This window comes from Leptosomus discolor, chromosome 6 (assembly GCF_034619465.1).
Source record: "Leptosomus discolor isolate bLepDis1 chromosome 6, bLepDis1.hap2, whole genome shotgun sequence".
Taxonomy (NCBI): domain Eukaryota; kingdom Metazoa; phylum Chordata; class Aves; order Leptosomiformes; family Leptosomidae; genus Leptosomus; species Leptosomus discolor.
The window spans coordinates 38,329,626-38,355,779 of record NC_141396.1 but is presented as its reverse complement, the minus strand read 5'-3'; the positions used below and the strand labels follow the sequence as shown (position 1 = coordinate 38,355,779).

Here is a 26,154-nt window from a genome sequence, read left to right as displayed (position 1 = left end):
AACGCACAGCAGTGCCACTGCGAATGGTGGAGTTGCACCCTTCCTCTCCCACCCTCCAGCCCTGCCTCTTCTGCTTTGCCCTTCACTGCTCACTGTGCCTCCTTCCTTTCAACCCACATTTCTAATCCTTAACCACACAGCACTCCTGCTCTGGAAGGAAGCCCAGGGGAGCCCGAGCTGATCACCTGTTATATTTTCTTTGGAAGGAGCTTGATGGCCCAAAGGAATTCCTGACAAGCATGATGCCACCACCATCACCAGTAATTGTGCCCCTTGCCAGCTCTCACCCACCAGGAGACTGCAAATGCAGTCACTCAAACAACGCTGCCATGTCTTCTGTCACCATGCTCACTGGGGACAACCCTGTCCTGAGGACTACCCACATTACAAATGATTGCTATAAATACTTAATGTGCATTCCTCTAATCCCTTTGTTGGAGCCACAGCCTCTCTAGACCAGGGTAATGCATCGCAACTTTCAAACAAAGATTTAGTAGCAGCACTCTTGGGAGGGGGGCTGTTTATAGATGTTTAATGATCTTTTTTCTTACAATCAAGGTGCTACAGCACTTATGAAAGGCACCACATTTTTGGTGGGGGGAGAAGAGGGAGAAAAATAATAATACACTAAATACAAGAGGAAACACTGTTAAACTGCATGCAATTATGAAAAGACACTAAAAAAATCAAGTTTTATTAAATACCTTTTACTACTTAAAAATAACATTTAAATGTGCCTGTGATAGATCTGAGCCTGTAATGACAACTGTTTTATAGCTCCAAGGAACTTGCACATTACAAGATATGTATTTTTTATACATGTTTTTATTAATGGTCATCCAAAATCTCAGCACATCCAATAGCTTCAGCATCATTCACAGAACTACATAACAAACATGTTCAGCTACGATGCTATTTGTATTGCCTAACGAAAGAAGGGCTTAAACATTTGTTTAGTCAAGGATGAACAGTCCTATGGAGCCTGTAGGGAAAGACAAAGTCTTTGTGGGCCTGTGCAAACCTCATGAAGTTCAACAAGGTAGAGTGCAAGGTCCTGCACTTGGGTCAGGGCAATCCCATGCACAGATACAGGCTGGGCAATGAATGGATCGAGAGCAGCCTTTGGAGTGCTGGTGGAAGAAAAACTGAATATGACCCGGCAATATGCGCTCGCAGCCCAGAAAGCCAATCACATCCTGGGCTGCATCAAGAGCAGCGTGGCCAGCAGGTCAAGGGAGGGGATTCTCCCCCTCTTCTCCGCTCTGGTGAGACCCCACCTGCAGTGCTGTGTCCAGCTCTGGGGCCCCAGCACAAGAAAGACATGGACCTGCTCGAGCAGGTCCAGAGAAGGGTCACTAAGATGCTCAGGGGGCTGGAGGACCTCCCCTGTGAGGACAGGCTGAGGGAGTTGGAGTTGTTCAGCCTGGAGAAGAGAAGGCTTTGGGGAGACCTTCTAGCGGTCTTCCAGTGCTTAAAGGGGGCCTACAGGGAAGGTGGGGAGGGACACTTTATCAGGGGGTGTAGTGATAGGATGAGGGGTAAGGGTTTCAATCTGAAAGAGGGGAGGTTTAGATGAGATGTAAGGAAGAAATTCTGGACTGTGAGGGTGGTGAGGCACTGGCACAGGCTGCCCAGAGCAGCTGTGGCTGCCCCCTCCCTGGTTAGTGTTCAAGGCCAGGCTGGATGGGGCTTTGAGTGACCTGGTCTAGTGGAAGGTGTCCCTGCCCATGGCAGGGGGTTGGAACTAGGTGACCTTTAAGGTCCCTTCTGACCCAAACCATTCTGTGAGTCTATGAAAGTCGGGTAATGCTTTGGGCCTGCAAAGCAATAGGGTCCCTTCAACTGAAGGACTGTTGGGAAGAAACGCAGGTAAAACCAAACTGTTCTGCAGTCCAGGTTGCACTCTGAGGGCTGACTCGTGTGCCCAACATACTTCACAAATAATTATGACACAGTTATGGAAACAAGTCCTGAGGTTCAGGTGGAGCTTTACCAAATACCTCTTGTTTCTCAAACAACCATCAAAGAAGGCATTGATAAGGAAGGTTTGTCTCGGGGAGAGATGCTGTTCCAGCACATGGCCGTTAGTCGTCAAAGTTGATTCTGATCGGGCCACCTGTCAGGATGTGGTTTGCCACATGACCAGATTCCTTCTCCTCTTCCTCCTCTGTTGCATCTGACCTGCGCACCCGTCGCCGGCAGCCCTGGGCACAGCGAGAGCTCTCATCCAGCGTCCCGCACACGAGGATGCGGCAATGCAAGAACACCTCCTGGAGGGTGGCAAGACAGCAGGCCAAGTCAATGCGCAGCTCTGGGAATCAGACTGGCGTGCTGCCAGCTCTCAGAGACCATGAGTGACATGATTCCCACAGTACAGCCATTTCTGTATCCCTGCATCAACAAGGTCCTCATCCACCATTGCCATCCACAGCCAAACTGGCTGTTCCATCTGTTTTCTTATGTGCCCAGGAGAGAGCACATTTTCTAGAGTGCCCAGTTGAGATCTCAAGAGCATCATGTCTGCCTGTTAGCCAAGGGCTAGACAGAGAATATGAAAGTATGAAAGGATCTTCCAGAGGAAGGGATGGAAATGCCAGGAATAAGCTTGGAAGAGCTCACATGGACTGGTAGGAGCTGCATGGTAGGAAGCAGGCCAGAACACATGAGGCCTAACAAGGAGATGGATTGATAGAAACATGCAAGAGAATTTGACATGAGCTGAGAAAACATAAAGCTGGGAGACCGAGGGGCAAGGAGGAAAACGCAGGTTGATAAGGTGCTAAGACTGGTGTTGACAGGAGAAGGAGAACACAAAGGGCAGTGAGACAGTTGCCTTTTCTTTCTGCACAGTAAAGGCAGACAGTGGTAGGATTGCTGCTCCCTGCCCTCTGAATGACAAGGAGAGTAAGCAAGATCCCGGCAAGCAGCAATTAGGAAAGCAAATATTTGTAGATATTTGGTCAATGGTGAGGTTTGAAGCAAAATGCATTGCACAGGCTGGGAGGATGCAGGATGAAGGCAGCAGTGGCAATCAGATGGCCAAGGGAAATTTCTGAATTTTGAAATATCTCATCCATTTTAACCCTAACTGAGGCTTTCCAGGAGCTGCAGTGGCAGCTTTATGCCTTTTGAAGCAAGCAGCACAGGCTGAGCGTAACAACAGTGACTGAAAGACCTGATTTCTTCTAGCACAGACAAGGAAAGCTATTTGCATTAGGAAAATAGCATTATCCTTCAACTGTTCTCCCACTACAAAGCTTCTGCCCCAGAGTGGCACCAGCCTGGATGGCCTGGTTTCACATGGAATTAAACAGTATGGAGGCCTTGTGTCTGGAAACTTAGTATCTGTACTCACGAGAGCTAGAGAAGATATAATGTTGAAGATACTCAAAACTATAGACTGCCTTCTTTTAAAGACAGGACACTCCGTAATATGCCTAACTCCCCGGGTTTCTGTTTGGTGACTAGGAACACTTTCTCATCCAGCATACAAAGGTCCACTAAGACTACCCTGGAAACAACAATGATTTCAGCCTGCTATGGCATTGATGTTCCACACTGTCCTTTATTTAATTTTAGTTGTTTTTATCACTCTCTCCTAAAGTACCCGTGTCAGGCTCCTGAAAGACACAACTGCTAGAATAGGCACAGCAGCATCTGCCTTGGGCCAGCCATTCCTCCCTTTCACACTCTAATACAGCCAACTCTATGCTGAGAGTCAGATCAGGGCTGATGCAATATCCAAGAGGCAGGTTTTGAGCTTACCTTGTTGTCTTTGCCCACAAACTTGAACACGGGAACCTGGAAATGCTTGGCAAGATGGTCCTTTGACGTGTACTGCTTCACTGAATCATCAGAAACACAGCTGAGGAAAGCAGAGGGATAGGTTTTAATGGGTTTCCCAGAAATGGAAAAAGAAAGAGAAAAAACATCCCAGCCTATATAACCAGAGAAAGAAAAGGAGGGCTTGGCTCTCAAGCTAAGCTACTATCCATGTTACTTCCTCTTTGGCCACAGGAGAAAATTTGGGAATGAAGAGGAAACCCAGCAGCAATGATAATAGCATCTCCAGAGAAGGAACAGCTCAGCAGAGAGAGCTGGCAGAATGTGGTCCAGTCCCCTCAGCAGAGGGACTGCCAGAGAGCCGCAGGCAAGTTTGTCCTCATTTCACCTTCCTGTGCAACAGTCTGCAGTGATCAACAGAACTGTTATACAGTATATGATGTATTACGTACTTTCTGTAAACACATATATATGCACATAAATCATGCTTAAAATGAAAAAGCTTGTACCCACAGTACTAAAATATCACAGATCATGAAAATCACAAAAATCCAGATTTACTTTGCTTTACATCATGTACATATTTCTTCCTGCTGGACTTGGTCGGACAGCTCAAATTCACTACACTAAAATTTTTCATTTCAATTTCTCCATCACTAACACTATAAGGTCACGCGAGAGGTCAAAGAACTGCAAGAAAATAAGCTACTTATATAAAAAGTTACATTCCAGGTGCAGTCTATTTATAAACTATTACAGCCTATTTAGAATTTGACAGAGAAACAGGAAGACAAAAAGTTATCGTGACTTGATAATTACTGCTGCCTTGCAAAGCCTTAGGCATTTTGAGAGGCCTGGACGCTGCTGTTACATTGCATTACAATGCAGCTTGTCCTTTCTAGCAAGCTAATTCTGAAAATACAGACTTTGCAAGATATTAAAAAAAAAGTGATGGTGGAAGACACAAGATGTAATGGTGTGACAGCTGAAAGTCCCACTTTTGCAGCAATCTTTAGCTTCCATATTTACACCAGAAATTTGTAAGGCATTGTCAGAAATGCTGACATTTGACAGGTTCAATTATCAAACAGCAGCAAACCCCCCATCTAGATGTAGCTCTGCTTTCACTAGAGCATGTATTTGGAAATCTCTGCACTGTTCATCTGACTCGTCTCTGTGGGCGGCAGCCTGCTGCAATTCCTCCCAGAATCGCCCTTCTGCTATGTACAGTAGAGCAGTGTATGTTCACAGGAGCACTAAGCATCAGTCTGATCCTAGCATTATTTTCACCACCATGTATTTCTGTAGTTCTTCTCAGCCAGTGGAGGTCACAGTCTGACGGGATATCCCTGTCTGCAGCACTTGTCTAGTTAACAAGCCATCCAAGGAGAGCTAATAAATTAACATTGTGCATCTAGAAAAATTGACATAGATTTCCTCCCCCTTGAGGCCAAACACTGGATGTTACTAAGTTGTTTAAGACAAAATTGCTTTTTAAAAGTAGCATTCCTGAAGGCATCTGACTGTAAAGAATGACAGTTAAAGACTTTTCATAAGTGACTGGCCAAGCTTTGGGGCCATAAAGTCAACTCATAGGCATGTCCTCACTTGTGAGCATATAAACTGTGATGATTCTTGGACACTGGTTCAAACTGACTCCTAAATCCCAGGTTCTCCACACTGGTGGTAGGAAACCTACCGGTTTGGGGCTAGGGAGAGGGAAAATGGACGAACAACAAGGAGGAACCAGGGGGTACATGGAACCCCTACCATGCCTTATGAAGGGCTCTCACAAACACATTGTGGCATGACAAAAAGAGCTCAAAAACCTCACGAGTCACATTTTGCATTGTGCATGGGGCTATACCACATCTCACTCTCCTAGGAAACTCCCAGATCCTGCTTTCCACCTTGGAGAGGTGAGAAGGGGCAGGGAGCACAGGTATGGAAGGAAAATGGGTGACCCTGGTCAGGATATGGGGAAAATAACCCTTTCCTGAGCATAATGTGCTTAGGTTAAGGGAGCAGAGAGTGGCTGTGCCATGGGAGCTGTGCTCTGACTCTTTTGTTGGGGGGTTCCAAGGTAGAAAGGAGGGCATGGAGAATAGAAAAACCAGCCTACAAACAAGGGTCAGCCCGAGGTGTAACAAGATAAGCCTTGCAATGGAACTATCTTAACCACATCATGCTCAGATAAATCACAGCTCCTGACCACATCAGATTACAATGGATTGCCCTCAGTGACATGACCTTGCTCCAGATGCCCCAGAGAGCTGTAATGTTTATCACCTGTACAATCGGTCGATGCCTTTTATTTATTTTTGAGAAAGAAGAAGAACAAGATCGGAAGCAGGAGAGCTGCTTTGGGGCTGGCTGTCTGGGCTAGCAGCAGTACAGGGTATTACAGAGACAGCTGGGAGGGGTGTGGGAAAATCCTGATTTCCAGTGTGGTTGCAACAGCACAGGGAGAGGGTTGAGGAGTCCCACAGAAGGTGGCTCCCACCTTTTGCCAACTGGAGGTGGCAGGGAATTAACAGGGAAGAAAGCAGGAGAAGGAATTTTCCCACCCCTCAGTCTAAGGTATATCAGACTTAAACACTGTTTCCCTCTGGAAGATGCAGTTAACTCCTGCAGGTCTGATCCTATATAATCAAACTGATTTAAAAATCCCATCTTTATTGCCTTGGGCTTTTGGGGCTGTGTTGGATGGAAGGAAACTGGGTTATTACAGAACTGTTTGGAGCAGGGACAAATCAGCCGTGTAAGCAGATAATTTTACTTTTTAATTGCTGTGAGTACACAGAGAGGCAACAAACTCCAGTTAGCTCAACAGCACATCATTAGCCTTTGGTCTAAGCGAGTAGTTCCATTTAAATGCCGCACCGTGTACAGGGCTGGCATGTCTGGGGACACTGGGGCCTGCAGTGATGGCTGGAGAGAGGAGCAGGCTGGATGAGGCTCCAGCTCACTTTTCCCTTCGGTGAAGTTTTAATGCCCTCTGCAGGACAACAGTACCAAAGGGGTTGCTGGTGCCGTAAATCCTCCAACTAGTGCTGTGGTGAATCCAAGAGATGACATTTTCTGCCTTCTCTATTTGGCTCAGGTTTTAGCCACTGTTTTGAATCCTATCATTTTCACTCACTGTGGGAAATGAATGACATTCGGAGCCTTGACTCTGTGAAGGGTCCACAGGAACAGCCAAGGCAAGGAGTCGATAAATCAATCCTTCTGTTACAAATCTGCTCATAAACCCCAGAAATGTCAGGCACAGGACTGCAGCCTAGGATGGAGGGAGAGCAAGCTAATGCTGAAACCTTTGTCAGAAGGAAACAAAAGCAGTGTTTTTGTGTACTGTACTCTGCAGAACCCTCTTGCTACAGAACAGTCACACAGGACTTGTCGCTAGCTGTAATGGTGGACGATTTAGCTTGGCAGCTGAGGAAATAATTGTTGTCCTCATTAGATGGTTTGGCAGACAGAATACAGGACTTATACAAGCACAGTCCCTTGACTGTTGGGCTACAACACTTGGGTATGTCTTAGATATTACTTTGGCTGGACTTTCCTCCCTAGAGGACAGCAGACTGGTTCCCAACTGTGACATTTCCACAGCGTTGTCTGGTTAAGCTGTCAGGCACTGCTGGATGCAAACACTCCACAGCAACATTGTACCATGGCACACTCACGTCAGCACCCCAACAAGTGTCTGAAAATAGGGGTGCTCTTAGGAGCTACAGCAGAGCCCACGGCAATGCTCCCCAAACCTCTGATGCAAAACCCATTACAGTGAATCCTGAGCTTTTTACTAGTGTATCTGGAAAGACCACTAACGCCAAATGCCTCGGAACATTACAGCCAAACTGAGGGACCCTAAGCTTACTGCACTGACAGGCATCAGAGAGAGGGCAAAGCAAGGGGAGCTCCTGGAGCCCCAACCAGGATCAGCCATGGAGTCTTCCAGTTCATGCTATAATAAGGCCATTATGGGAAAATTAAGAAACTTGCTCCAGTTGCTGCAGTGGCTGCGTGGCAGTGGCACACAGCCATCGGGGGGTTCTGCTGATTGGTTTGGTGCTCTGCATGCTGGCAGAGAGAGGATATCAGGAAGGATATCTTTTCTACAGGAGCCAACTCAATTATCCACAATGTTAGTTACAGGGAAATATGTCCTGTAAAGGCTGCACTTGGAGTAATCCCTTTCACTGCCTCCCACTGTTTCTCCCAGTCACTTTTGATGGGACAGGTGGTTTCAGCTTGATGGCTGAAAGGCCTATCTGCTGGCAATTGCTAGAAACACAGCAGACAGGCTGCTGTGAAGTGATAGTGTTTCCTGTGTCACACAGGCCATACAAATTAGCCCCATTGCCATTTCCCATCTAATAGGCAGCAAGGGAGGGAACAGTGAACTCACCCATCTTGAATCAGGTAGTACTTCAGGATCTCGTCGATTTTTGAGGTGGGAGTGGCAAAGCAGCTCTCTACCAGTGTCTCTAGTCCACTGACATGTACCAAGGGTTCAATCCCAAAGTACAGAGAGTCCCGAAGCTTGAGGGTGGGAAGAGCACCCCTGTAGGGTTCATCAAAGTCTTTGTCTTTGAAGATCTCAAGAGTGAAAGGAAAGATGCCCTGGTTGCGGCTCATGATTTCCAAGGGAGAGTTCTTGAGGTTGGGCACATAACCTTCAGAGATTGTGTACCGGCGTGGGAACTCACAGGTCACCGGGATCAGCAGCTTGCTGGTGCGGACAATGATGTCTCCATTGCTTCCCGGAGTCTGCTTTGGCAAGCCGGTCACCAGATTGGTGGCAATGATTTTATCATTTATTACCTGCAGCAAAGAGAGAAGTTGAAAGGAAAGGGCAGATCATTGAGAAAGACCTCTTGATGTTCAGACTAGCAGCTGAGTTTACCCCAGTTCAGAAAACATAGACATAAACTAGCCACTGAAAGTACAGCTTGTGAATTTATAAGTTTCAACCAGAATGATGTTCATCCTTGCCTATGAACTAAGGGCCTCTATCAGTTTGCTGTCAGCTTCGGTGCACTGTACTCCTGCATGAAGCAGAGGAATTTGTTTCCAATTGCTACCCATCTGCTAAGAAAAGCTCTCTGGTTCCTGACCAGTTGACAGTATAACCTTTGAAATATTATTGGGGGACCAGATTCTGTCTCAACAGGAGGGTGAAGAGTGACACCACTTGTGCTTTCCGCACCAGAATGATGGTGGAGCTGCCTCTGTGAAGCACTACGTAAGCAGAAAGCAGTACCCACGCAGAGAGACGCACACCACTAGAGAGGTGATGGAACAAGCTCTCCTGCTTTGGAATGCCATCCAGGGTCTAGTCTGAGGCCAGCTGCACAGCGACACAGGAAACTGCTCTGATGGTACAGCTAAATCAACTTTATTCCCCAAGGAAGCCATAGCCAAGTCCCCAAACCCGAGACACCCCAAGAGGCAGGACAGCAATGGGTATACATACATCTACAACAGTGCCGCAGGACTTCAAGGAGAAATGGATGTTAACATGAGTGCCATTAGATACTCCTTTGCATGAAGTGTTGATGAGGGAAAGGTCCAGGCCTCCAACCAGGTCCTTTGGGATGCTCACCTCAATAGAGCTGGACTTGCACAGCACTGGAACTAAAAGAAAAGTCTCCAGAAAAACAATCTGCACTACAAATCTACCAGGCAGCTGGGGAAGGGCTGTAGCAATTATTTTTTGGGGGGGGGGAAATCATATGCTGTATTTATGACTACTATCTTACCATAGTAATCAACTACTTATCTTACATACCTACCTACACAACATAAACCTCCTGAGCTACCACTGCCTCAAATCCTCCTGGTGCAGCGGTGCCACAACAGATGACGAAGATGACCGCTACACTCGCAGCAGAAACTTAGCTATGCTGTACTTGCAGCTACACTTAACACTCAGCACAAACTTGATTGATATCTCTTGCACTGCTATGTCCTGGGAAGAGCCTTTCCCAGATACGGATATAAAATCCACAACACCCTAGGCAAAGCCATTTTTTAAGACCCTGAACCAGATTTTACATCAAACCCAGAACATGTCAAAACAAGGCAAAGTAATTCCATATAGATGCTGAGCTAAAGTGGAAGCACCTCAAAATGCCACAATAATATTTTTATAAGCAATAAAGACAGCTCTGACAAACTAATCCAATTAGCTCACTCATCCCACCTCCTTCCAACCTTTGAATTTTAATACAGATCTCCAAGTGAACTTTTTTCACTTAAATTCCATTACGCAAAAAGTGGGAGAAAATGTAGAGATTGGACAAAATGAAAAAGACAACAGAATAATCTTTAATAAAAAAGTAATTGCTATGTATATTCCTTGGCTGTATATCTATCTATTCAGTTAGATAGAGGACAAGCATACTGGTGCATATATTCTGGTCTTTTCTCACCCAGAAAAATAAACACCCTGCAGAATTTCCATTTATTGTATTTTAAAATCACGACAAAGTTTTTTTGCAAGTACACTAGTTCCCCAAGCTTTTTCCCAAAATGAATTACAGTCCCAATCCTTGACATTCCTATGATCTGCCTTCCCTTAATTTCAGTCATTAATTACCCAGGATTCTGGATCTTGGATACAAGGCACACTGCTAAAACATGCCTTTTACCCCTCTTAAAAATTCTCCTGTCCCAGCTAAGGTATTTGTAACAGCTACCGTGTACCTGCAGGGAGTATTTTTTATTAAAAGTTGATCTTTTCAAGGTGATATGCTAAAACGTATGCAGTGTGCCCAAAGCAATATGCTCTCATAATGACATTGCTGGGTTAGAACAGAAAATGAAAGAACTAAGAATTACCTTAACTTTTCCTCCATCTGCAGTAGAAGGCAAGCGGGAATAATCGAGCATGTCAAATGGCAAAGCTCACAAGGAGGCATAGGGACTTGGCGAACACAGTGCAATTCAGACAGAGATGAACATCCTTTGGGGGGCTGATTGGGTCAATTTGAATTTAAAGCTTCACTGTTCTAATGAATCCTTGATGAACAAGAAAATGTAATGCTTTTATTAAGGTGTAATCCATCAGGGCAAGACAGTTTGGATTCCAACTACAATTCTCCAAAGTTCAGGACCAATTTTGTTCAGCCTGTCTCTGTTTCTAAACGTCTCTGACTGGCACAAAGGGGAAGAAAGAGGACACACCCATTTAACCTCTGCTCTGGCAGTGCAATGTGTGCACTCCATCACCTGAGCACAGAAACAAGTGAAAGAAAACTGTGAGCAGATCCACTTTTGATTCAGGCCAACTCATCGTGATTTGGGAAAACACTCTGGGAAACTCCTTATACTAACCATCTCAGGGTAACTGGTAATGTAATTCGAACCACCCTAGACATTTGTACACAGGGAGTAATCAATACTGAGAACAGTGTTTCGGTTCTACCAATCTAACAGTGGTACTGCAAGCAGAGAGACTGCGTGTGTAAGCATGATTCAGCTCTGAGCAGGCCTGATTCCCCAAAACACTGCCAGCAACAGCGTGGTAGGGGGAGCTGAAAAGGAGCTGGGAACGTGGCCGTGATTATATGCAGACATTATTCCAGGGCAAGTGATGAGGTCCCGATTGCCAGGACTGAGATGCCCAGCAGAAATGAGTTATCCTTGGTGCCAAGGAATCCAATTTTATTCACAACTTCTTGCATCCGTTCAGAGCACTGCACTCTCCTGACTTGCTGTCAGCATCCATCTCTTGCATCCCTGCCCTGGGCTCACCCCAGCCTGTGAGGCTGCCAAGAGCCTCACCCAGTCTTTGCCAGTCAAACGTTCCAGTTCTTCACCCTCATACGCTGCAGAGCACCTGTAAGCTCTGGGAAAACCACCTCATTACTGCTTTAAACTCTGCTTTGCACCAATGCCTGCAAGTGCCTTGACCTTGGCAGGAAGCTTCTGTGGTGAGTTCAACACTCATTTTGGTGCCTGCTATTGTTGGCACCATGTTCTTTGTCTGGCCTGTGGCTCCTTCCCTGGCCTTTCAGAGTACAGCTGCTTGGAGCAGAGGTTATCTTTTTGCACAGACTGCTCAGTACAATAGGCTCTCTGGTGCTGGGGAGCCCTGAACCATTGCTACAAACACAAATAAACCGCACCATTGTACTCTGCTTAGCTGTCCACAGGGCTTGGGCATGGGAGAGGGGAGAAAAGCATTTCACCACCACACTTCAGAAAGAGGTGGGGTACTAGGATGGTCTGCAAAATTCCAAGTATTTTGTTGGCTGGTGTCTTTGTGGGAAAATTGTAGCCAAGACTGATTTCTGTGGAAGATTATGAATATTTGTTCTGAATGTAGAGACAGTACAGAGGAAGGTTAATAGGCTGCAGATCCAATTGCTTGAGGCAACTGTGCCGGCCCTGCACTCTTAATTGTACTACTACAAACCTGATTAGATGCCACAAAATTGTGTGGTACAGTTCCAGATATATTCTGTCATATCTGCTCAAAACTGCAGACCACTGTGTGGGGACATAAATTCATGAAACGCAACAGAACGAGCAATTTTTCTTTATGAGATGCCGTATCTCGAGCCCCAGCTTGGCACCCGCCAATGCTGCTGCTCTCATTAGCAGTCTCAGAAGAAGGAGAAACCCTGTCTGGGAAATGCACAGCTTTCTAACCCTATTGGGGTTGCCTCAGGGAGCCAGGATTGAAGAATGTTGCTCTTTTCTGGCCCGTATCCATCAATCAGACCTTCAATTGGTTAAGTATAATCACAGCTTTTGGAAATCCCCATCTCCTCCTCTCTGCTGGAGCAGTAAGCACTAGTGAATCCCAAGTGTGCAGTGCTCAGCCCTGAAAACAGTGCCTTGAATTTCTAAAAAGCTTTAAAAGCAGAAATTTCATCAAGTAGAACCATTCCAACTTCCTCTCTGAGGCATACCTGCCCTGTTGGCCACCATGAAGTCTGGATCTGTTCCTCTAACTGAAGTCTGGGCACTTTGTAACACATCAGAGAACAGGACATTCTAAGCACACCAGGTAACGGCAGCTCATCAGTATTATCTAAAGCCCAGGTGAATTAGTCCATGATAGGCTCCCTCTTATTACATTTTAGATCCTGCCCTGGCTATGGCCTGAGTCCAGACCATTAGAAAATTCCCACGGAAATATCCGAAAGCAACTACACAGGTTCTTCATGGGCCCATCAAGGCAGAAGACAAGCAGAGCGCTACGAGGTCTGTCTCTACCAGGGCAGTAGTATACCTTCTCCAGCCTTGTGCTGAGCCTGACAGAGAAACAGCCAGGCAAGTCAGATGAGGCCCATCAGAAAATGTTACCTCTGTCTGCTTTTCACATGCCCACACATCTGTCCTTAACATGCAGTTTTGACTGAAAGTCCCTTCAGCAGTAGATCATAGTAGACATCATCTGTGTAACACACACAGGCTGCTCGATACTTTCAGCACTTCAGAGGCTCAGCTACCTGTGGGATTATGAGACCCAGAAGAATCCTGGGTGCAAGTCCTGGATTGTAAGAAGTCATTGCTTGAGGAGCTACAGACCCTCTGCTTAACTCTCAATGCCCTCAGGAACTTCTCCCTGATCCTCTGCTCCCTGCACTCACAGCTGCAGAGCTAAATTGACCATTGGGGTCCTGGATGAATTTGCAAACAAAATCTCACTCAGCTCTTACAACACAAAACAGGGAACTTGTTTATTCCACAGGCATGCTACAGGTACAAGTGAGTCAGCAAGAAGTACTCGCTGTGTACAGAAATAGAGTAAAGTTCAGATGGAAGGTCTTCCAAGGATAATGTTACCCTTGCCTCTATGCAGCAGAAGCAACAGTCAATTTTCAGATGCTATCTTGGGCCCCTTTCTAAGGGACAGCAGAAACACCTAGTATCAGAACTAGTGCCCTGCTTCAAGACATAAGAATGCTTACTGGAATGGCTATCGAGATACCAGAGGCAAAAAAAAGGCCTCTCTCTTTAATCCCATTCTTGGAAAGGACTGAAGCATTCAGCTGAAATTTTAAAAGCTCAGTTTGAAGCATGGAAAGTTTCAGTTCTAATAGCATAAATTTGTCAAAGGCATACACAGCTAAAGCAAAGCAATATAACAGGAGACGTTAAGCAATCTTAGTTGTAAGTGAACACTGCCAAAACCGCCTGCAATGCAAGATGCACCCAGCTGGTCCTTTGTCTCTGCCATCCTTCCTGTAAGAAGAGCAATGACTCCAGCCTCTAAGGTTTGGATTGTCTGTCATTAACAACAAAGCTCCATTAACCAAACTGGAAAGGACAGACTAAGGGAATACAACAAAAACAAGAAGAAAAGTTACTTCAGAAATACTTTTGGCATACATGGGACAGAGGCTATCAGGGAGATTTTGTTGACCTACCTTGGCAAGTGTGGTTGTCTTCTGACAGAACAAGTCCCCTTGGACATTCACATTGGTATGTGTCTTCCACTTCAATACAGGTATGGCTGCAGCCTCCATTGTTATTGTGACAGCCTTCGATTTCTGCAAAAGAATGGAAAATCAGCACACCCTGCTCCTCAGGCAGCTGTGTGGTGGCTACGCAGGCCCCAACATATACTCCTGGCTGACTAATAAACAGTATAACCAACACAGAGCTCAAAGGCAACAGCATAGCGAGAGGTTGCTTCCAAGAAAATGTGGTGGAAACCTATTTTTAATTGTACAATTTCCTGTGTCATTTCACCATCAGGGCCCAACTTAACTGCCTCTATGCAAACACATGTAGCCTGGGCAATAAACGAGAGGAGTTAAGAGACATGCACATGCTTGCAGGGCTATGATCTTACTGACATCGTGAAGATGTGGTGGGATGGCTCCTATGACTGGAGTGTTGGAAGGGAAGGGTACAGGACGAGGGGTAACAGTTTCCATCTGAAAGAGGGAAGGTTTAGATGAGATATCAGGAAGAAGTTCTTCACTGTGAGGGTGGTGAGGCACTGGCACAGGTTGCCCAGAGCAGCTGTGGCTGCCCCCTCCCTGGCAGTGTTCAAGGCCAGGCTGGATGGGGCTTGGAGCAACCTGGTCTGGTGGAAGGTGTCCCTGCCCATGGCAGGGGGTTGGAACTAGGGGATCTTTGTCCCTTCCCATCCAAACCATTCTATAATGTGATTCTACAAAGTTAACAAGGAATTCCATGAAAAAGCTTAGCAAATTAAATCACACGCTATAACCGGCATATATAAGAAGGCTGAACAGGCAATCTTCAGCTTAGCCCTTTCTAACTTCTGAGACATCCTCTTAAACTAAATTTTTATGTTGTTTCTTACTTCAAAAAGGTAGGAGGAAAATCCTCTTAGAACTTTTACCGTGTGGAACTATACTCACTCCCTTAGTCACGAACAGAATTAAAGCCCTGAGATTTGCAGGGAAGGTGTCTTGGGAAGGACAGACTTGCAGGCAGCCAGCTCCTATTCCCATCAGGGAACACCAGAGACATGATGCGATCTTTGCCTGTGGGTTTCCCAGCTGCAATAGAGGCAATCATACTGGATTCCTGCACCCCCTTTGTTGGCTGAGGATGAAACTCTGCTCGTAGGAGTTTGTTTAGCAGTAATTCTGCTGGTTTGTGAGTTTTAGGCTTAGAGGTTGGCTACGATGAGGTGTATCATCACAGGGACAGAACAACACAAGTTCACAGTGTAAGGTCGATTCTCCTAATTTTCCCTCATTCTAAAGTGTAGAGGAGAGAGGTCAGTACAGGTAATTGGGGGATGTGTCACGTTTTTTCTTACATCTTTTCTGTTCAGGTGAGGCAATTCTCTGAGGACTCAGTTTTTATATAAAACATATTCCTCTGCACTATAGCTGCAGAAAAGAGCCTGAAAGGTTATCCAAATGCATTCTGAGGATTTGAAAATCTAAGGCAAGAAAGGCCATTTCCAGTTGTTGTTGGCTTTCTATTATAAAGAAAATAACAGAGTATGGTGGTTTTTAAAAAGAAATAACCTTCACTGCTTCATTTTTTAACCCTTTGGGATGAAAACTGCTAGATGTTCCCTGTAAAACAATAGCACATATAAACAAATCATAAATACAAAATATTTCTCCCTAGGCCTGCCATCAGAAATAACTGTGTGGTTTTCACTGAAACTGAAAGAAAATAATGGAAATCCCACATCAACCCTACACATTGCATGGAAAACAATATCCTGAATACTCCACATGAGTCAAAGTACTGAGTAAAGTGTTATAATGGAAATTTTGAGATACTCTTAACCCTACTCAGCCTCACCAGCTCACGCAATCAAGCTAAATCTCTTGTATTTGTTCTTTTTAGCAACAGCTGTGAAGTGGCTCACAAGTAAATCACATACTCTAATGGTTCACAAAGCTGAGGGCACATCTTTAGAAATAAAACTCACTAACAAGATTGTAAAAATCCCCAGCAGCAGTGTTAAATTTGTGAAAAGCACCATCCTTCTTATAGAAGGGGAAATTAAATGATATATCAAAGGCCCTAAAATCCAACTTTGGGAACAGCAGAAACAAATCAGTTTCCAAGCCTGGACTGTTCTAGCCCTGTCAGAAGAGCGCAGCGCTCTGGAATAAAAACTGCCATGTAGCACAGCTGGTTTACGTGACACCTCACCAGCTCAGGACTGGATGTGGATTGGACAAAGCCTACAGACCACTTTTGGCCTGACACAACTTAACAAGGACTTAAGGAGCACTCTGCACAGCAGCTTTCCCCAGGGAAGTGTCATTGTCTGGATGAGTGATGTTTTGCTAACAGACCTCAGAGAGGAGATTTTCACAGAAGTAAGATGAAATGTGCTTTGGTATCAAAGAGGGGGGGTAACAAGGACAAAAACTGTTAGTGAACCATAAAGAAGGGTGGAGTCCAGCCCAAAAATACAATGGTGATCCCTCTCTCTCCCTGCTGCACCGCGGATGTCTGCCACACAGCAGCTAATGTCAGGCTGCACATGCAGGCTGCAGATGTGTTCAGTTCTGGCAATTGGGTAGCTGGAAAGTGAAGTGCATCTGTAGCTATTACTCTTGTCTGAGGCCGAATGGTACCTGTGAACACACAACATAGCAGCTTTGCTTGTGAGGGGGTACAGTGCTCTTCACAGCTGACCACAGAAAACATCAGGCACAAGTCAATTTTTTCTGGGTCTTCATATTTCTGCTCAAAGATGTTTGTACATTGTTAGGGACAACAGATCAAACCTACAATTTGGTCTCTAAGCTCCTGCTAAGCTACCAGTCTAAACTCATCAAGGGTTTTCAATCCAGCTTTGCCACTATTGGGAAGTTACTGTAGCAGCTGCACACAGCAGAGCCCACAACTAACCTCTTACAAAAATCAGTCAAAATGCAACCCTAATCTCAAATCTAGATTTTGTTTACAGAGTGGAACCCCCACTCCTCAATCTTTATCCTGGGAAGCTAAGTGATCCTCATGCTCTAGTCTAATGTCATGACATTACCCCATACTTAATGCTAGCTGTTAAAAACCAGCAATACTAAATCTGACCCTGCACAACTATCGTACACGCCTCCAGAGCCAAATCCCAACATCTCCGGCAATAACTAGCTCTGTCTGGACAGCCAGTCTTCCAGATCCAGTGCTGCCTCTCCCCCCATGGAGATAAATACAAGCGAATCCTACCAGAAATGAACAAGGCAGGGAGAACAACAAGGAGGCTCCTCTCTACTTGATTAGAAGGATATTTCAGCAACAACCCTACTGGCAAGCACAGAAGTGATACGAGTGACATTTAATCCCAGCTGCAAGCAGCCAAGAGAGAACTCGTGCTTCAAGGGAAGCAGAATGATTTATATAGTTTCCAGCAGACTGTGACAGCTGAAACCTCACCTTCACAGGTTTTCCCATCACTTCCCAGTGTGCGTCCGATCCCACACTCACAGCGGTAAGAGTTCTTCAGGTTAACGCAAAATTCACCGCAGCCTCCATTGTTCTGCTCACATTCATTTTCATCTGAAAAAAAAAAAAAAACGAACAAGAAAAACACTGTCATAATGCATCCCCTGGCAAACACAGCTGGCAAAAAGGGGCTTCTACGTGGGAAGACCGTGGACTGGCTTTCCAGGCCTCATGACCTGCATGAGGGCAACAGAGAGGAGTAATCCTACTAAATGCTAAAGACCACTGCCTACTGACAGCAGCAGAGTGTTTTGTCACGCTGTGTCTACTTCAGGAACAAAGCAGACCTAGAGGGAAGGACTGCAGCCATTTCTGAGTGAAGATGGACACAGTCCCACTGGGAAACTTCCAAATCGGTTCTACACACTAAGGAGTTCATGCTTTCATTTATCTTCTCACCCTAAACTATCCTTCACTCCACTCACAAAAACATTAAAATGAAGTAAACACGACTTCACTGCATGGTAAAACCAGGTGAATACCAGAATCAGTCAAAAATAAACCCTATCTATTTTGTATCACACTTGCTACGGCTACACCGGGCAGCTCAGGTGTTCTTGCAGAACAGAAATGTCAACTGACTGTGGTGAGACCTAACCTGGGCGCTGGTGCCACACAGGCCATCACAACCATTAGCTGCTCAGACACTCTGTACTGAAGATGAGAGGAAGAGCTGGATTCTGAGCTACCACCTCTGGGGACTCAGCTCCTCGCTGGCCCACAATGGCCCTCCCTGCTCTGCTCTGCTCCTTTGCAGCCTTCCACAGAGCTGTGCCTCCTACCTTTCCAGCTCAGAGAAGTGCCTGAGCTGGCATCCCATGCTTTCTGGAGTGGACGCTGGATAAAGGTTGCAGAATAACCTTGAAATGTGCCTGGACTAAGTTTTTACAACCTAAAGCAATATACCCACAAATACTTGTGTCACATTTCTTGCTGGCTGCATTCAGCTCCAGATTAGAGCCCTCCTGGGTGCCGAGGGTATTTAATGAGGAAAAAGTACAGCAGACGTTTTTGAATATCTTGGTAAAGCTCTGAAAACTCCTCCTAATTTTCTGTTTTAAAGGCTAAAGTTCCTCTATACCCGTCTGCGTTGTGGTTTTGTTTTTTTTTTTGAAAGGTACTTTGTTCTCAGAGATTCTCATTCTTCAGCCTGATTTAACCTCTATGTGCAAAAATTGAATCACATAGAGAGGAAGAGACAGTCATTGCTATTGTTGAGCCACAAAACTAACCATTTCTTTTAGGCAGACCAGAATGCTGAGGTTATCAATCAAAGTTCACCTGGGGTTCTATCAAAACATCTACTAGATGTCAGAAGCTTTTTAAAACCAAGAACAAAGAAAAATACCACTTTAAGGGACAGGTCAGAGACGAGCTCTCTTAGGTATAAGTGGTCCCGCACATACACAGTACCTGCAGCTTGCAGGTGGTGGTGGTGGTGTCTTCTTCCACAAACAATGTGAACTGAGTATTTTTAGCCAAAGAAATGGCTGGCACACTGCTTTGGGAGGCAGGAAGCATGTCCTGGAGACACACACAGATACTTCCCTTTTCACGTGTGATAGGCTCCATACTTTCCCTTCTAATGATAAAACTAAAGCTGCTTAAAAACAGAGGACAAAGAGGGAAAGGGCTACTGGCAAAGGCACAGAGATGCTTTTAGAAGGCCCAAGAGCTTGGCTTGGTCAAGGGCTGTACCCAGCAATTCACCTTGCTGGTCCTCCAAGTTCTACAACATGCAGCAGATCTGTCTCTGCTCTTCTGCACCAGTGACAACCAGCACTTCCGGGATACAGGCTGGTTTTCTTGAGACTGGACTGGGAGAGCGCTGAACTCATTTTAACTATGGCTTAGTACAACATGGATCCAGGTATTCAAGAGGTCAAAGGCAATGCACAGAGTTGGTGGATCCATGACAGAAAGTCTAAGACCTAATCTAACCCCTAATTAAGTCTGCAAATGAAAATATAACTTAGGATCAGCAGTTCTACTCTGAGATTCAAACTACGTAATGTACCGAAGAGAAGTCAGGGAGGTTTACAGAGCTGCTTAGCATTACTGCAGCATCTTCAGCTCCCATCTTAGGGTGAGCTGGGAAAGTAAGAATATTCTCCATATAGAAAAAAGCATACAAAAGGCTAATACAGATCTGCTTGGTTTCTCTGGAAGGCTGGCACAGTTGTGCACAGAAATGTGACTATGCAATTGCTCAGCACAACAGAAAGTCATTAGAAAGATGAGCGAGACATACAAAGAGAGAGGCTGCAGGTAGGTAAACCAATGTGATTATTACAGCTGATATGTTGTGCCATCTGGTTATCATGAAGAGAAGCAGCAGTGCAGAAATCCTACCCAGTTTGGCCATGGGGGGATGTATGCAGCTGCAGCACACAGGCTCAGGACTGCTGCATGCCTCCCTGCTGCAGGAAATCCTTTCCTGTGAGCCTGCCACACGTTCATTGAGTGCTGGTGTTTTTCAAGGGCACTTCTGTGACTGGAACTCTTGCACAGAAGCAGTCAATAAATGCTTTTAATTAGCTGAGAGAGCTAAGGCAGCCACTCGGCTGCAGAGATGTGGAGCAGCTTAAGCAAAATCCTTCTGTAGAATCAGTGTGAGCAAGTGTAAATCTGCAGCAGGGCCAGGCTGCTCTCTCCACAGTTTGTAATGACTGTGGCCCCTACCCTGATGCCCACAGACACAAGGAATGTGAAGAAAGACATCACCCACGTCTGCTTTGTCAGCTGTAGTCCATATGGAAGAAGCTAATCTGTCACACGGCTTTCTGGATCAACTCTGCCTTCAACTTCTCCACCAAATCAAGCCAGAAAGATGAAGATCCCATTTCCTTCCTCCCTCTATGGTGCCTCTTCCTCTTCACCAGTCTGGCTCTATAGCTCCCCCACAGCCACCCGCTCCCATCTTCTTCCTAAGACTTTGCAGTCCAGGTACTGTCCTCCTAGCACCACACACAACCACACCCATTCTTCTCCTCAGAGGTTCACAGGGATTCCCTCACAAATCCTGGAAGCCCAGATTCACCACTCTGCTCTCACTTACAGCACTCCACCTCCCTGCTGGTCATGCTAGTCTCTGCCAGCACAGCCACCAAGTGCCAGTCCCCTGAATACCACCTTGTCATGCTGCCTAAAACCACTGTGGCTGTGCTGTGACTTACAATCCCTTGGCTCTCCTCAAGCCTCAGGCCCTGGACCATGCCCCACGAAGGCAGTAAGTATAGTGAAGCTTAGTGTGTAGCCCTACAACAGCCAGCAAAACTTTTCTTGGAGGAAAGAGACATTCAACAGAGCAAGTAAGAGGAAATCTCTAATGACGGACTGAACAGCCATTCCTGAATACCAATGAGACTGTATCATGATCTTGCAAAGAGAGTCTGCTACTGACAGTGAGGCTGCTGCCTGCAGCAGCTGGACCATGCAGAAAGCAAATCGAGCCTCTGTATGTGTGTAGCTTCAGGGACACCAGAATGCATTCAGTCATGGGATGTCATTTCTCACCCTGTGAGGAGAGATTGGGAACCACTTACAGAATCAAAGACCTGTTCTAGGCAGCAAGGGGGAAAATCTCCTCCCAGAATACTTTTCCTTTTTTATACTGCTTTGTTAAGACAATAGATTGAGATGCGAGCAATGAAACAAAGGGGAAAGAAAGCATCAGTAACTGACACAAGATATTTCCACCCTTACCAAGACATGTCTGTCCATCAGGTCCTAGTGTTGTTCCCAGGGAACACATGCAGTCACCAGTGTCCAGGCAGGAGCCCTGGCAATCCACCACGTCACAGATGTCATAAAAATCTAGGGCATGACAAGAATGTTGTCAGCACAAACCACTGAGCATGTAATGAAAATACTGTATTTGTACCGTCAGCTTCATGCCCCATGCCAAGTCCATCAGTTACACACCTAGCCCACATTAGGAAAGCTAAACCACTGAAGCTGATGACAAACAATCTAGTTTAATTACTGTAAGTCAGAGATGCAAATTTTGGCTTTGATAGCATGCCAAGACAAACCAGAGAGCCCACAGTGAGCATTAAATCACTGTGGCCAGGTCAGGTATGGAAGATTTCCACTAGCTGAACAAAGGCTAGAATTTATGGAGGTGAAACTCCTTAATTGATTTCATATCGACAGGCCACCATCTGCACTGCATGACCTGACGCTCTTCCGTGTGAGAAAGCCAGAATCCAGTCACCACCTCTCTCAGGTTTATGGATGCTCACTACCTCTCCTACATCATGGGAACAAGAGGTTTCAGAAAAGTGATCTCAGCAGCTACTTACGTCCACAGTATGCATGGAAACAAACGCTGGGCTTGGTTAAGTGATACACGTAGTACCCGCCTGGACACGCCTTGACGTCAATCGTGGTATTCCAAAGACAGCAGTTCCCATTGAAGCTGGCACAGGCTTGGCGTGAGACGATGCCATCCAATTCTCGAGGGTGGCTGCCATTCAGCCAAATGGGAGCATGGGTGCCACAGTGGTTCTCTGGGATGCAGAAGGTAGGCATAGCATCACCAGCCATGCCAGTGAAGCGATACCACTCCCCGTTGATTTGACTGTCGCATGTCGGCTGGCCGTGTGAACCATTTATCTGATGATCTGTGTTCCTCCAGGGCTCATTCAGGCTGATGTAGGCAGAGCAGGGGTCCAGGGCTGAGACATGCAGCAAGAGACAAGAGAGAACATCTGGTAGATATCAAATCAAGTTCTTGACTGATAATTGCAAGGAATGCAAAATCATTTCTTTTTCTATTCCTGGCTTAACAGAATCATTGCAATAGATAGAGATGCCCAGGATTAAACGGCGATACCAGCTAACTAATTGTCTCATGGAAAATTCTGACAGCTCGGCTTAAATGTCTTGGAAGAAAAAGTAAATTAACAGAGCCCTTACAACATTATGCAACAGTCTGACTTGCTGTTTAGCTGCTCTAGAGTATGACAGAGAAAAAAAAATAACATAAGCAAATCTGAGGTCCAGGTAGAGACTTTGTCATAGGAAATACGTCCTGGGAACACTGGATCTAGCCTAGGACATCCACCCTTTGTTCAAGTACTAACTGAGCATCTGCAAGCCCCTCCCAAAGCCACTGGTAACTCCCACATGCCTTGGAGAAAAGGACCAGACTTCAAAAAGGTTATGCAGCCTCTCTCAAAATCCATCCATAGCTGGTGTCAGCCCTCACAGCTGAATTGCCATAACCACAAGCCACAGACCACCTTGCAAAGCATCAGTTAAAATGTGAACTGCAAGATACACAACAGGAATGATATATTTAAGGTGTATAGAGGTAAAATAGGCCATTTCAATTATTAGGCCTCTGATTGTAAGAAATCTCTAAGCATAGTTTATCAGCTTCTACTCATTTCAGGGTACAATTTTAAACAGCTAAATATAAGAACTACTCCCCCAGGTCACAATAAAATTGAACTATAGCCCAGCAGGCTGTCTCTAACCAAGAGTGTATGTTTAGAAAGGAGAGGTAGGAGAAAGAGACCCTACTCATTTTACTCGGGGTTTCGTTCTCAACTCTCTCCTATAACTACGTACGTTTACGCCAAGGTGAGTTGAAAGAGTTGTAACTCAAATCCATGCACTCTGTAAAATTCTGCAGCAGGGCAAGAAAGAGAGGTGGAAGCCCCCTGTATTTAAAGGTCCACTTAGATCTCCTTCAGAGACACTTCCTCCTCTGCCAAATGCTAACCACCTCTGCAATTCACAGCATCTATTGTGCTTTTATGTGATGTTGCCACCTCCCTGCTTCTGAAACAGCTTCCCCATCTCTTCTTATTTATTATCTTAAAATCTAGAGAGCATGGAGGTCTGAATCAGGACCTTCTGGGGAGCAAAATGTTCACCTCTTTACACAGTCATGTTCCTTGCAAGCCCATAAATCCTCCTGATCTCCACAGGAGATCAGATGTTTGTGAATGAAGTGAGTGTTTGTGAGGGCAAGATATAAACATGTGGACCTCCCGGTATGTGCATGTCTGTTCATGCAGCGCTCAAGGAGCATGTCCCTTTTCAGAGGCCTTTCTGAACCTTCTGCAAACAATTAAAGTGTAAGAATACCATCTGGAGAGGAAAAAAAAAGAATTGAAGTGTTCATTAGATTTTCAGTCTTTTCCTAATCAACCCTGATTTGGCAGCTTCCCCACCAAAAGTCCAGAGGTTTCATTGTCACTTACATTTAATACCCGATTAAGCACTACTTGCCTGTGACTAGCTATTCCCTATTATGCAAAATGAATGCTAATACTGTCTTGAGTATGGAAAATTGATTACCAGTTCTTAAAACTAGGCTAATAAAACCAATCATTCCGATTAAATGCATCTCAGACTAGAATACCCTCTACTTTCCACACCACATTTCTTTTTAAGCTCTAAAAATTGCACACTCCGTTACGTTTAAACAATAGGGTGACGCAATTGTGGGGGGACACATATTGTTTCTATTAGAGTGCTCTGGACGCAGACAAACCTTCTTGGTTCATTATTTTGTTTTGCTTCACTAACATTAAAGTGGAAACTAGAAGTGCTTCAAAGAATGGACTGCAAGTCACCCTTATTTAGCTGCATCCTCTACATCTGTCCCACTGACATGCTATCTTGTACACTCTCACAAACACAAAATCCCTCTAGACAAACATCCTTACACCTTTCTCAGCCACAGACACATGCTGTTTGGCCTCAAATCCAGCATAAAAGGCAGAAGGAGCTGCCATAGCCACAAGAGTGCTGCAGAGCTGCAAGCTGGCACAGGGAGCACAGATCCGGGTTACAAAGGGAGTCTAGTGCCATAATTCATGAGATAAGCAGAGGAGCAGATTTGCTCCCACCACAACCAACCTAGTTGTGCTGAGCAGCAGAGAGGGGAATGCAGAAGGAAATCTGATGAGATTTGCCAGGAATCCGTCATGAGCTCTCGATTTCACCTGCCTCTCCTTACCCACAGACAGCTGCAGCACTGTTAAATCCCACCCTCCAAAAGCTTGCTTAACTTCTTGCAACAGGAAAAGAGAGGTCCTGCCTTTTCTTTGCACACAGCTGAACAGAGCTTCCTCTGGGCTTCCCTCAGCATAACTCACTTGGTTTCCACAAGATGATTTGGCATGGCCTTAGGGTGAGTCACTGACTAAGATTAAAAGGTTTGTCTTGTTAAAAGCCAAACGAGGCAAAGTGAGGAATGCCCTCTGTCAGCTTGCCAGCTGGGCAGCACCAAAAATACACATGCTCTCATTAGCTTTCATATACTTTAATTAACTTTATGAGATATCCTTTGTAGGCAGACTCTGAAAACACTCATCTAGGGAGATCACATTGTCTCCTAAACGCTCAGAAGATAATTTAAAGACAACATTTACAGACATTAACATGCAGCACCTCAAAGAGAGTTGGAAGAAGGCATTTCAGGGGAATGGGGTAGCACATCCTCACATCTTTCATTTCTCCAAAAACTTCAGGCAGGAGTGAAGAGGAAGCAAACAAGCAGAAAAAGCAGAGTGCTCTTCTGAACGCTGCAGACCCTCATGGCCACCTTCAGGCTGCTGGTGCTGCCCCAAGTCAACCCCCCTGCAGACACCAAGCTGCCTTTGGCAGCAGTTTACAGAAAATTAATTTGAGTTTTTAAGAAAACAACACCACAAAAATATAGAAGCAACCAATCAGCCTTTCATTTCTTCTCCCCAAACAATGAAAGCATGGGGTTTTGCACAAGACATATAACTATCTCTAGCCCACTCTGTTTTTCATTTTTCTTGGCTCAATTTTTTTCCTCCCCAACACTTCTTGCATGGCCTGAGCAATTCAGCCTGAGAAGTATTAACTATGAAGTAAAGCTTTACAATTTATAATCTTGATGACATCATTAGTTCTCTAGCTGACATGCTAGCATACATACTGGATGACAAATCAGGCTCTAGAAAGCATTCATAAGCCCACCATTCTGCAGAAAGATTAACCCTGTGTGTATTATGTAACTGGAGGTCTCTGCCCTGGCGCAACTAAGCAATGAAATGAGCAGCACTGCATTATGACACTAAATTCAGTTAAGATTTGTCAAAGCAGGTGAAAAAGTAGCATAATATCTACCCAGAGTCTCTCCTCCAAAGAGAGAGGAAAATTCTAGTGCCTTGGCCATAGAAATTCTCCCAATATGGGAGGCTTCATGCTCGGTGACAGAAAGATCCAATTGGAAAGAATTTCACATCACCTTCAAAGAAAAAGGACGTTTCTCACATCTTCCAGGTTTTCACTGAAGAATACCAAGGCTCAGCATGAACCTTATAGCTGGCAAACAGAAATAAGCTTGAAGGTAGTGCCTCTTTACTCACCCATTGAAGACACCGGCTGCAACTGGATGACAAAGCAGACACAGAAAAACAAGTACTGGAACATCCCACTCAGCCAAGGAACAGTTACCAC

The 26,154-nt window shown here is 45.3% G+C and overlaps 1 protein-coding gene across 1 annotated transcript; it reads right to left on the bottom strand.

The window, feature by feature from the left end:
• Nucleotides 1–807: 807 nt before the first annotated feature.
• OIT3 (oncoprotein induced transcript 3) lies at nucleotides 808–26,127 on the bottom strand. The gene is made up of 9 exons (XM_009946455.2): nucleotides 26,064–26,127; nucleotides 22,008–22,382; nucleotides 21,409–21,519; nucleotides 17,635–17,757; nucleotides 14,172–14,294; nucleotides 9,263–9,423; nucleotides 8,195–8,610; nucleotides 3,766–3,865; nucleotides 808–2,270 (listed from the first exon to the last, which is right to left on the bottom strand). The coding sequence occupies exons 1-9, from the start codon at nucleotides 26,125–26,127 to the stop codon at nucleotides 2,085–2,087; spliced, it is 1,659 nt and encodes a 552-aa protein (XP_009944757.2). The 3' UTR covers nucleotides 808–2,084.
• Between the last annotated feature and the right edge of the window lie 27 nt (nucleotides 26,128–26,154).